This window comes from Ambystoma mexicanum, chromosome 11 (assembly GCF_040938575.1).
Source record: "Ambystoma mexicanum isolate Mex_15411 chromosome 11, UKY_AmexF1_1, whole genome shotgun sequence".
Taxonomy (NCBI): Eukaryota; Metazoa; Chordata; class Amphibia; order Caudata; family Ambystomatidae; genus Ambystoma; species Ambystoma mexicanum.
The window spans coordinates 826820959-826833460 of NC_090934.1; the positions used below are offsets into that span (position 1 = coordinate 826820959).

At 49.8% G+C, this 12502-nt stretch overlaps 1 protein-coding gene across 1 annotated transcript in view; it reads left to right on the plus strand.

Moving 5' to 3' along the window:
• The first annotated feature begins 2647 nt into the window (after nt 1–2647).
• NCR3LG1 (natural killer cell cytotoxicity receptor 3 ligand 1) overlaps nt 2648–12502 on the plus strand; it is a 722742-nt gene continuing 712887 nt past the window's right edge. The window contains exon 1 of the mRNA XM_069623776.1: nt 2648–2803. Within this exon, the coding sequence (XP_069479877.1) occupies nt 2701–2803 (103 nt within the window). The 5' untranslated portion in view covers nt 2648–2700. The remainder of the gene's footprint in view (nt 2804–12502) is intronic.

Below are 12502 nucleotides of genomic sequence, written 5' to 3' on the forward strand. Positions count from 1 at the left end.
CCCTGTACAACATCGGGAGAATGTTCAGCAAGCTAAAGTACAGAAAATCCTCCAAAAAAAAATGTGAGGAAATAATATGGAGGAGGATCCTCTGTGTACCTAGTGCAGTGCCACTATCGGCACTAAGATTTGAATTAGGTGTCTCTTCGATTTGGCCAAGTGTACAATGGTGCCTTCTAACACTATTTGTGAACATTTTGGCCCTGATTCCGGATTCTTTGTACCATCTGATGTGGAAAATGTGATCTTTTCTGTAGATCTAACTGCCCTAAGGCGTCGATGTGAATCTATTCTATATGATATCGGCTCTAATCTAGAGACCTTGGTCTCCAACCCCCTTAAAGGTTAAAAGGGCCCTGCTCGATTTTGATTGGATCCAGACCATTGATGCCTTTCATTCATACCCTTCATTGGGTCATCTTGCACACAAGTATAGGTAATGCGGGTCTCCATCGAATATTCTGCTTCAATTTCTGAATCAGTATTATCGCGGGCTACTTGTCAGGGCACGGTGGAATATTTTACCCACCCAGGATATTGAGCTGCGAGAAGGAATTTGATAATGAATGATGCAGCTGACTGTAGGTTTTGTGTGTTAAAATTTTAGTGGTTATGACACTTAGGGGGTCATTACGAGGTTGGAGGAGCTATTAGCGCCATGGCTACCCCCTTACCAAATACCGGGTCTTGGTTCCCTGAATGGGGAATTACCGGGCCATTCCAGCCTTGGGGGACCCGGTATTTCCCCATTCAGGGAACCCATCCCCATTCCCATTCGAGCCCCATAGGGCTCAATGGGAATAGGGACCATGCTAACAACGGGCCCGTTAATAAAGGGCCCGTTGTTAGCATGCTGGTCCTTTAGCGGCTCCAACTAAGGGCTCCCTGTAAAACCAGCCGCCCTTAGCGGGACCCGCTAAAGGACCTCGTAATGCAGCGGTAAGGGGTTAACGGCACCGACACCTTTACCGGTGCCGTAAACCCATTACTGCCAACCTTGTAATGACCCTCTTAGTGTTGGAGTGCGACTCTTTAAAGCTGGTAAGGGTTACACATCTGTCTTGCCTAAAACTGAAGGTGCAATTATGCAGTGAGGATATGCTATGGAAGCACTGGGCCTCATTAAGAGGTTGGAGGCAGCCATGGCGCTATTAGCGCCATGGCTGCCTCCAAACTCGTTCCGACTCCGCCCTGGTCAATGGAGCAATTACCGGTCCATTCCAAGGTTGGCGGGACCGGTAATTCCCCATTCACCAGGGCCATTCCCCATTCCCATTTGAGCCCCCATAGGGCTCAATGAGAATGGGGAATGCGCTAATAACGGTACCGCAAATTGCGGTACCGTTATTAGCTCTAGAGTCCCTTTGCGGGTCCCGTCCTTAATGCCTGGAAAAACCAGGCGTTAAGGGAAGACCCGCAAAGGGAACTCGTAGTAGGGTGTTAAGGGATTACCGGCACCAGTGCCCTTACCGGTGCCGTAATCCCTTACCGCCCACCTCGTAATGAGGCCCACTGTCTCAGTATCCAGAATGTGCATGAGGGCCTGGCATTAAATCAGGTTTTATCAAAAGTCTGAGGGGATCATTATGAGATTGGTGGTAGGGTGTTAACGGGGCCGATAGAGCTGCCGGCCCCGTTAACCCCCTACCGCCTCATTACGAGTTCCGCTCGCAGGACCCGCTAAGGATGCCTGGTTTTTACCAGGCGTCCTTAGTGGGTCCCGCGAGCTGTCCAGCATGCTAACAACGGGCCCGTTATTAACGGGCCCGTTGTTAGCATGCTCCCCATTCCCATTGAGCCCTATGGGGGCTCAAATGGGAATGGGGGTGGGTTCATGGAATGGGGAAATACCGGGCCCTCCAAGGTCGGAATGGCCCGGTATTTCCCAATTCCAGGAACCCGGACCCGGTACCCGGAATGGGGGTAGCCATGTCGCCAATAGCGGCATGGCTACCTCCAAGGTCGTAATGACCTCCATTGTCTTGATGTTCTGTATTTTTTGCATCACTCATTTTTCCAGTTTTTATATGTGTACGCTGCTGTGTGCTTGGTTCATATTTGGGTTTTGTTTAATTATATTTTTTTGCTTGCCTGGATTGTTTTCTTGATGATGTATATGTGATTTTAACGTGGTTGATTTTTTTACATTTCTAAAATTGTAAAGGTTTAATTAAACCAAATACAATTAAAAAAAAATGTTTACAAAAATTACTTCCAGCTGCATGCTTGAGGTATAGCACCTGCTTCGCCTCCCGAGTCAGTGCAGTGAGGTTGACGGTAATTCAGTTACCGCAAAAAAAGAGGTGGTAAGAAAAAAATCCTCTTGGCACCAACAAACTCAATATTAGTTTCAGAATATGGGAAGCTGGAAAATAATGAAGATGGGACTGGACTGGAACTGGCCTGGAGCATTGAATGAAAGATATCTGGGCCCCAGACTAAAATGTATGAGCTTAGACACCATTCCCATGTATCCTATCCTGGCTGGGGACAGAAGCCACACTCTTCAGGCAGGATCGTCACAGTTGTGTGCCAGTCCCCCTGGAAGCAGATCCCTCAGGCTGCTCCTGTGGACTTCATGATAAGAGAAAGTGAAACCCTGTGGATGTTCTACTTACAGTCTCAGGGCAAAGTGCACCTTCGGGTTGGGCGAGTGAAGAGCGTGACATGAAAAGACTTCGGTCGCTGTAGCTGTGAGGAATGGGGTACACGGCGACCCCAAGGCTTCTGCGGGGAATGTGGGGGGCGGCGACCCCGGGGCTTGTCGGACTCTGCTGTCTTTTCCTTCACTTTTACGCTGCAGGTAAACGAACATTTTCTACAAAGTGTGTGAGGGGGGAGTAGAAGAAACATGTTTAGTGTTGCGAATGAATGGGTGTTGCTTGGTCTGTAATAGATCTGGGGCTACGCCAATGTCGTTACTGTCAGGACTCGCGGCTAGCTAGCCTTCTTGGTTGTAGCCCCTGATCTTCTATCCGGGGCTACAACCAAAAGACCCGGGCTATAGCCCCCTCATGTTTGTATAAGCGACAGCTAGGGCTTCAGCATTCGTTGTTAACCCTCTGTAGGGGAAGCGAGTGGGACAGAATAACTCGGAGCTCAGAGAGCACCAGGATAGAGAGCTGAGCAGCGAGGTGGGGGTCTGGGAGCAGGGCCGGCCTTAAGGGCAGCAGCGCCCTGGGCGAAATAGAGCCCCCCCCTCGCCCTGGTTAACAGGTAGTGGAAGGGGGCGGCAGAGGGCGGGGCCAGGATGGTCAACTTTTTTTTTAGGGCTGGGAGGTTAAATAGGGCGCGTTGAACACAGCTCAAGAACTAAGCATATTAAACCGCAACTACGCACTCAAACGGTGAAATTGGAGTAATGAGGCCCAGCCTCGGTATCCAACAACACACACTGACAGATCAAAACTGTCAGCAAGACAAAGTTCTCTCAGCTCATTGTCATTGAATGAGCCCGCTGCTGCGGGTCCATTCAATGTCAATGAGGCGCCTGCCACGCCTTCTGTCACTAGCCATCTCTGGGGTGTCCTTGAAAGACTCCCCCACGCTGGTGTGGTGGGGGGCTAATGGCGCCTTTCTTATGAATCGTGCCTGCAGAAGAAGGGGTGCATCTAGCCGCCGCGGGCACATTTTACAGTAAAAGGCCGCCTCTCAGCGCCTTCTCCCACAACTCCAGCTCGGGGAGCCCTTGACAGACTCCCTGGAGCTGGCGTGTTGGGACCAATGGCGCCCTGGGGGCGTGGCGCCCCCCAGGTGGTCGCCCGGCTCGCCCCACCACCAAGTCCGGCTCTGTCTGGGAGGTCGGGAAGAGGGTGGGCTAGAGCTCTGACGGATTGCTTCCCTAATGGTCCAGTGCTGACAAGATCAGATTCTCATATTCTCTAGTCCAGCCGTTCATTTCACAAACTACTGCATGCTGGGAGTTGCAGTCTTCACGACTAACTTCCTTTGAATACACCGCATGTTACAACCGATTTGCGAATGGAAAGCCCTCATTGCCCAGCATTATAGATGGCCGCTGAGTATGAACTGAGCTCAGTGGGGGTGATACCAGCAAAATGCTGCTGAGCGGAGAGGTTTGATACACACTAGGCTTTCCCAATGTTAAACATTAACAGACTCCACCAGTCCTGGCCTCCAGGCCTGCTTAACCCTCAACATATCCTGCTTGCTGATAAGCATTTATATTGGGACAAAGTCCACTAGCAAAATGGCATGGCGCAACAAAACAAACATACACAAGACCTGCAGAAAGTCTTGTACCTTTCATTGGACAACACAGTAGCTCTGGTTCTGCTTGTTTCTCAGAAATTAGTGTAAATGAAGGAATGGAGTTAAATGATAAAAGTGGCCATTGGTTTGTCGACATTACTGGCTTACAAAGTAGTTACATTTCATGTAGACTATATTCATGTGACTAAACAATTCCAAGTTACACAACTTCCACCCGCTGCTTCTGGGAAATCTCAACATAATTATGCCCCTGAAGATTGTGGCTAAGATATGGCAGTGTAACTCAATAGATGATGCTCTGTCCTTCTCATGAGCAAAGGGGATTGGATCTGGTAGAGGGTGGTTTGTGGTAAGCCTTTCACAGGAGTGTGGCAGAATTTGTGCACATTGAAAACAGGCCCCCACATGTTCTCTCTCTGCGTGTCAATACATACTATCATTCTGTTACGTTATACTGGCATCATAGCCTTGCATGTAATGGTATATGCTGTTGTACGTGTCTGTATATGCCCTCTAATCATTCACTTAAAGATATGAAGACTATGGATTTTTCCAAATTTGTCAACTTCCCAAATCGTTTCTCATGGTAAATCAGTTTAGGTGGCTACTTCCTCTCTGAAACTTGAGGAGAACCATCTTTGCTTCCGGAAGCAGCTCAAGACCTTCCTCTTTGCTTCTGTATTCTCTCTTACTCTCCCTTGCTGATGTGTCTGTTTCGGCACTGGGCACCTGGTTACCCTCTGATTTCGGGCCCAGATCCCTGCCCACTCAGCCGCATACCCTCACTGCCTCCTGGCAACCCTTGCACTTGGGTCTATATGTGCAACCCTACAGTCCCCTTCCTGCACTTATTAGACACTGTTTGTCTGCACCTTATTATTGCACTTGTGGCACCAGCTGGCCGCACTACCTGTTGTTGCTTAGATCATGTGTTCAGCACTTTCCATTCCCACCTGCCTTTTGCACTTTCCTACTTCCCTCTCCCCTGCACTTGTGCGTTCTCAATGTCACTGGGCCTAGTAAGATCATTGTTTTTGACCTCCCTTGTACCCCTCGCCTCGTCGATCATTACGGGTATGGTAATGTTTTCCACAGAAATAACCTCCAGCTCATTTATTGTTATTGCCAATTGTATCAGCAGTAAAGTCACCTGACTATGAGTGGCGGTAACATGGTGTTAGCCCCAATTCATGGATTCCCATCAGTTGGGGACGTTGAGGAATTACCATAGGTGGTAATTACAGGTGTATTAATTCCATCAGTTACTGTAAAGTGTAGAAAATACCTGCCTGAATTTAGCTCCAGGCAGGTGTTGGAGGTATTTCTTCCACTTTATCACTTTGGAGGTGTGGTAAAAGTGGTGGTAAATTCATTATCGTATTTTTTCTCTTCACCCTTCTTTCTCTAAACTCCTCAAGCGTGTTGTCTACTCTAATGTCTCCGATTATCTCAGTTGCATTTGACTCCACCCTTCTTTGCTCTCTCTCTCTTCCCTTAGTTTTTGGGACTCTGTCCTTCACTTGTTTTCATCTTACCTCTCTGATCGCACTTTTTCTGTTTCATGGTCTGGCTCTGAGCCCCCTTTTTCTCTGCTACAATGTGGTGTCCCCCAAGGCTATGTTCTTGGACTGCTTCTCTTTTCCCTCTAGCTTTCTTCCCTTCCAGAGATCCTTTTCATATTCGGCTCTTCCTTTCACTACGCCGATGGCAATCAAATATTTCTATCCTTCTCAAATTTTACTGACTCCCTTCACACATCCCGTTCCCCCAGCTTAATTGCCATCCAACAGTGGACGCGCTGTCGCGTCCTTCATCTTAGCCCTTCAAAGACTGAATTTCTCTTCTTTACATCTTCCTCTTCTGCCTTTTCTTTCCCTGTGTCTGCTCTCCCGTTCCCAACTGTCCTATTGCCCTTCTCTCATACCGCACGCAATCTCGGCATGCGATCCTCGCTCCCCTTCTCCCATCACGTTAACTCTATAGAAATAAACTGCCTTTTTTACCTTTTCAACATTTGAAAGATTTGTCATCTTTAGTTTTTCTCTGTCACCAACGCCTTAATTTCTGCCTTTGTTCCTCTTTACTCTTCGGCCTTCCTGACAGCCAGTCCTCTCCTCTACATTACATCTACCATCTTTCTATCTGCATACTTCTCTCCTTCCCCTTTCGCTCCTCTACCTACTCATCTCTTCACTCTTTGCTGACTTTGTTTCAAAGCTAGTCTTCTGTTTAATTTTCTTGGGCTCTAGGACCTTTGTTCACCTTATCTTTCCTCACTCATTTCATCATATTCTCCTCCTCCTTGCCTGCATTCTCCATCTCTCTTTCTACTAGTCGTGCCCAAGTTGCACTGTGCATGATTGCGTTTTTCATGCCTTTTCCCTCCTTTCCCCTAATCATTGGAACTACCTTTGCCTTTGGTCTGCTCTTCCCCATCTCCGCCTGTCCTCCACTCTAGGCTCAAAACATTTTTCCTCTTCTGCTCCCTAAATTGTTTTCCTGATCATCCATTGTTTCCACTTTTACTGTACTGTTTGTTCAGTGCTTATGTGTAAGTGCATATACATAAATAAATAAATAAATAAATAAATACAAATACCTAATGATTTAAGCCTGCGTTTTGACTAAGCTGTCCTCCCTCCTCCTGCTCCTATCTCCATGATGTTATTTTCAAGGAAAAAAAACTTTAGGGCCCAGCGGGGAAACATAGTGGGCCTAATTCACCGATGTGTTTATAATCGCAAGCCCCCATTGGAAAACGTTCTGTGACTCAGGATCATTGAATAGGTGGTGTATGCAATCGCAGCACACATATTTTTGTACCTATAGTGGCATATTAGCGCCACTTTGTGGCCAAATCAGTTCCACAGAGAGGAGAGAGAAGAACATAGGTGTTTAGAAGCAGAATATTTGGTTGGCATGGCAATTGACCATATTATTGGCATGCATTGGCTTCATCACAGATTATTTTTGATGTCCTGCCACTTACTATGATTTCTTCTGCCACCCTGTCTCAGAGTAGATGCAAGTAAACAAAAGAAGACAGCAATGCCCTGTAATTTATGAATTCTGAGTCAAAGGCCCTCATTACGACTCTGGCGGTAAGTGAGAAACGATGCCGGTAAAGAATTACCGGCATCGTTTACCGCTCCGGCTGATTCTGACCCGATAAAGCGTTATTAGCGGCACCGTAATTAACGGTGCCGCTAAAAGCGCCAAGGGCGCGGGCACGCGACCTCCCATGCCGTAAATACCGGCATGGCGCAAAGTGGGGAACATTACGTGCCGCGCGGACATGCAATTAACGCCCTTGTGAAGGCCGTAAAGTACCTTACCGCCATGGTGCAAATACCGCCATCGCGGATCAACTGTAAACGGCCATGTGCAATGTTCCCAACTGCCACAGGTGCACACAATCAGCACAGGTGGAGGCAATACAGACTGGGCAAGCACAAAAGGAGCACACCCCACCCCTTCCCACACCCAGTCACACTCCACAATGATTCCAATACTACTAGCAATGCTGGGGCTGGAGGACCTGATTGCAGTGGAAGTGCTACAACAACAACAACAGCCAGCACAGAGGAGACGCAGGAGGAGAAGGAGGGCAAGGCAGGGCCAGCATGCCCCACCAGCACAGCCAGTGGCACCACGCAGGCAGCCCCCAATCCCACGCATCCGAGCCAGTCCATTCAACCTAACCGCTGAGCAGATCCACACCCTGTACCGTCTGGACCGGGACACCATCACCACCATTGTGGGCATGATACATGACAACATTGTCAGCCTGAGTGAAACACGCACCACCATCCCACCCCTACTGAAGGTAGTGTCTGTGCTCCACTTCCTGGCCACAGGCACCTACCAGTACACAGTGGGGCACTTGCATGGCATTTCACAACCATTATTCTCACGCACACTGAACCAAGTGCTTGATGCCCTCCTCAAGCACACAGACAACCACATTTCCTTACCACGGTCTGCCCAGGAGATCTCAAACACCAAAGTAGGTTTCCATTCAATGGCCGGCATACCTGGTTGCATTGGCGCCATCGACTGCACCCATGTGGAATTGGTGGTCCCACATGCCATGGAGGTAGCGTACCGCAACCATAAGCTATACCACTCAATCAACGTGCAAATGGTATGTGACTCGAACAGGATCATCACACATTGTTGTGCCCGATTCCCCGGATCAACCCATGATTCAACGGTCCTGCAGAACTCCACGATACCACGCTACATGGTAGCGACATGCAGGGCAGAGATCCTGGCTTCTCGGTGAGTCGCATGTTATGTCCATGGAAATGTGATGTGGATCGGTGATTGAGGTATAGATGCATACTTCACCTGGCTAAGATGGGGGGGAGAGATGCATACTTCACCTGGCTGAGATGGGGGGGGGGAGATGCATACTTCACCTGGCTGCGAGTGCCAGAGGGAATGGGGCATGCTCATACCCCAAAGCAGCCCAGACTGGAGCTGACACCTGACCACATAATGCAAGATGTAAGCAGCCCTACCATGTAAATGAAGCAGTGTCACAACCATTCCACAGCCATCTGCATGTGCACTGTACCAAATCAGACCGCATCCCCCTCAACAAAATGCAGCTACAAGCAATGACTATAGCCAATACACAGCACCAAACACCATCAACTGAAAGGACAGTCCCCCATTACTGCGTACAAAGGAGTCACATGAGGGTCAAATTCATCAATACACCATTACACTGACACAGAGGCCCAACTGAATTGCATGACACCATTTGTTGTGTGTAGTGAGATCATCATGAGGCTGACATCAACGGTGCCAGGATGAAAGCATACAAATTACTGGACATCTGCCCGATCACAGAAACAACTGCTGTGGACTAACACAGTGCATGGGCACTCACACGGAACTGGCCCCCCTGTGCCCACTAGTTGATGGCATGCAAACCAGTCCATAAGAGGAATACACACATAGCAGTCACATTGTGTGTCTCCATTCATGCATGGAAATGGGGTTGAAATTAAGAAATAAATGCATGCCATGGTGTCACTTAATGAGGTCAAATATGATGTGATAACTTACACATACATTGTTGCCCACATGCAGGTGATGCAGGCTATCCCTTGAAGAGGTGACTCCTTACCCCAGTCCGAAACCCACAGAACAGGCACGAGGATGACTATAATCGTGCCCATACACAAACCTGTGTGGTGATTGAGCAGACATTTGGCCTCTTGAAGGCACGGTTTCGCTGCCTCAGCAGGTCTGGTGGGGCACTCCTGTACCGCCATGAGAAGGTGGCAAAGATCGTCATGGCATGTGTCGTGCTACACAATATGTGCATCAGACGAAATGTGCCCCTGCCCCCTGACGCTGAACTGCAACCACCTGACGAAGAGGATGAGGAGGGTGGGGATGGGGCAGCACCTCAGGGAGGAAGCGATGCACAGGAGGGATGTGCCATGCGTCAGACTCTGATCAACCAATGTTTCTAGCACACATGGACGGCGGGTGTTACATGGAGATGGCACTCAGGGCACTGGGTGTGTCAAGGACATGGACACTGTAGACTGTTAACCAATAAAGCACACGTACGCAATAAGCAATGTTCACACATGTGAATTATGAGTAACCAAAATGTATATTGAAGAAGCATAACTAAGTGAACAAGCCCTCCACCCCACACACCCACGCCCCCCTGCCCACTCAACTCCCCAACACACCCACTCCCCTCTCCCCCCTCAACTCCCCAACACACCCACTCCCTCCTCAACTCCCCAACACACCCACTCCCCTCCTCCCCTCTCAACTCCCCAACACACCCACTCCCCCCTGCCCCCTCAACTCCCCAACACATGGTGTGCAGTACTGTCCACCAGTGGACCACATGGCACCAGTACGCAAGGCTGTGCCTACTGGCATCCCCCTCCTCCAGCACCAGGTGCCCCCCTGTCTGATCGCTGTAGGTTCCTGCCAGACCTGCGCACTGGGCTGGTCCTGGTGGAACTAGCAGCTGAGGATGTACTTGGTTGCTCGGATGGACGCATGTCCCGCATTGCTGCCACCATCTCAGACAGTACGCGCCGCACTGCGGCCAGTTCTGCGCATATGTCATTTGAGCTCGACTCTATAGCTGACTTCAGGGAAGCAGCACATTCACGGATGTCCTCCCTTACACTATCACATTCAGTAATGTGCTGTGTCAAGAGGCCAGTGAGCTGCTGCTGGCGCCTTACAATGCCCTGGATCCCCTCTTGGGTGTTTGGGGCTGGGGTGGATGTTTGAGGGGTGCCTGAAATACTGTGTTCCTCGTGCACAGTTGTGGGTGGGCTGGGAGTTGCCGGCCATGAGTTAGCCGGAGACAGCCCATGGATGCTGGTGGCGGGCAGGTTGCATGGGGACATGTGCGGGGAATGCAGGGGGAGTTGCAACATGCAGCACATCCCCTTCCTCATCATCGGAGATTGCTGCTGTGGCAGCTGTTTTGCCAATTGTGCTGCTTGCAGCCGATGCAGTCCCTTCTGCCGCCGACACTTGGGTGATGCTGGCTGTTGTGGGCGCCATAGTGGGGGACATAGAGCACATTGGTGCTGTGGCCTGTGGTGTGCTCTTGGCCTTCTGATGTCGTAGCGGTTGGCCTATGCCCCTTGAAGTGGAGGGCCTGTGTTGTCCCTCCTTGGCCCTGGCCTTCTTCCCTGGTGTGGCACCGGTGTCCTCATCGGCGCTGTCTGATTGTGTGCCTGTGGGAGACCAAAGGAGGGAGAGAGTTAGTGATGGGTCTATGGGCATTGAGCATGCATTGGGGTGGCTGCATTGATATGGATTGGTAGATGAGTCACATTGGGGGGAGTGACATACAGGTTGTCTCACTCTTTGGTGGGTGATGAATGGAGGCATTTGGGTTGCAACACAAATGGGGTGCATCATGCATGTGGACAAGGTGATGCTCTGCACTGCCTGTAGGCAGTCTTGTGCTTATGTGTCTGGTGGACCCTGATTTACATCATTGTACTGTCAGTTCATCTGAACAACATCATGGTGGTATTGGCATTGTTTGATTTGAGACACCTACCTGCATCTGCTGATGACGGGGCTCCTCTCTCCATGTCCCCGACTCCCTCTATTGACTCAGTGCCTATGGTGGAGGCACATATCTCCTCCCATGGCTGGAGTTTTAGGAGCGACTCTGCAACTCCACCTGTCGCCATCCCGAGGTTTCTGTTTGCCGACAGTATGCTTCTCACACGTAGACGTAGGTCGTCCCATCGCTTGCGGCATTGTTTTGGTGTGCGGGGTGTGGTGCCAACAGCATTGACCCTCTGGGCGACCAATGCCCAAATCTGCTTTTTGCGCAGCAGCGTTGGTCGGGTCATTTCAGTTGCAAACACCACATCTGCATGCTCCTGAAGTGTTTCAGCCAACATGGTGAGCTCCTCTCTGCCTCCTGGCCCAGCCGATCTCTACTTTTTTTCCACAACTTTTGGCATCCTAAATTCAGACAGGTGGTGGTTGAGGTGTGTGGGAGTTCTGGAGGTTAGATGGCTCCTGGTTGTGGTGGATGACAATGGATTGTGTTTTTAAAGATGGCCGCCGTGCTCTTTCCCGTTCCTGTGCGATGACGCTACTTCCGGATCCGCTTATTTACGGTCACCGCTAATAGCGGTTGCCGCTATTTGAGGTGACCGCTATTAGCGGTGACCGCTAATGCCGATGGCTAGGATGCCGGAGGTGCTATTTCCACTGCATACGATGCCAGAAAGGTGTGTTATTCCGCCTTTAGCAGCATGGCAGGAGTTAATTACCGGCATGGCGCAAAGCTCGTGCCCGCAAACTCGTAATGGGCCGCTTTTAGCAGTCTATTGCCAGCACGGACACGGTAATTGCGCCATGCCGGTAATGACTGGTACTTACCGCAAGGGTTGTAATGAGGGCCAAAGTCTTAATCCCTCTTCCTTGTCCTAGCCCCTCTGTCACTTCATCGTACCTCTTTCTCATCCAAGTCCCCCTTGCTTATGCTAGACCCTCTTCCTCATCCTAGGCGCTTTTCCTAATTGTCTTCCTTGTTCCTCTTTGTAGTCCTAATCCATCTTCCATGTTCCGTCACTCTTCCTCGTCCTAGTATTGCTTTCTTGTTTTAGTCTCTTTTCATTTTACTAGTGTTAAATCTTCATCCGTGTCCCTCTACTTCTTCCTAATCACTGTTTATTGTCCAGGTCTCTCTTCCTTGTCATAGTGCCTCTTCCTTGTCCGAGTCTGTTTTGCTCATCCTAATCCC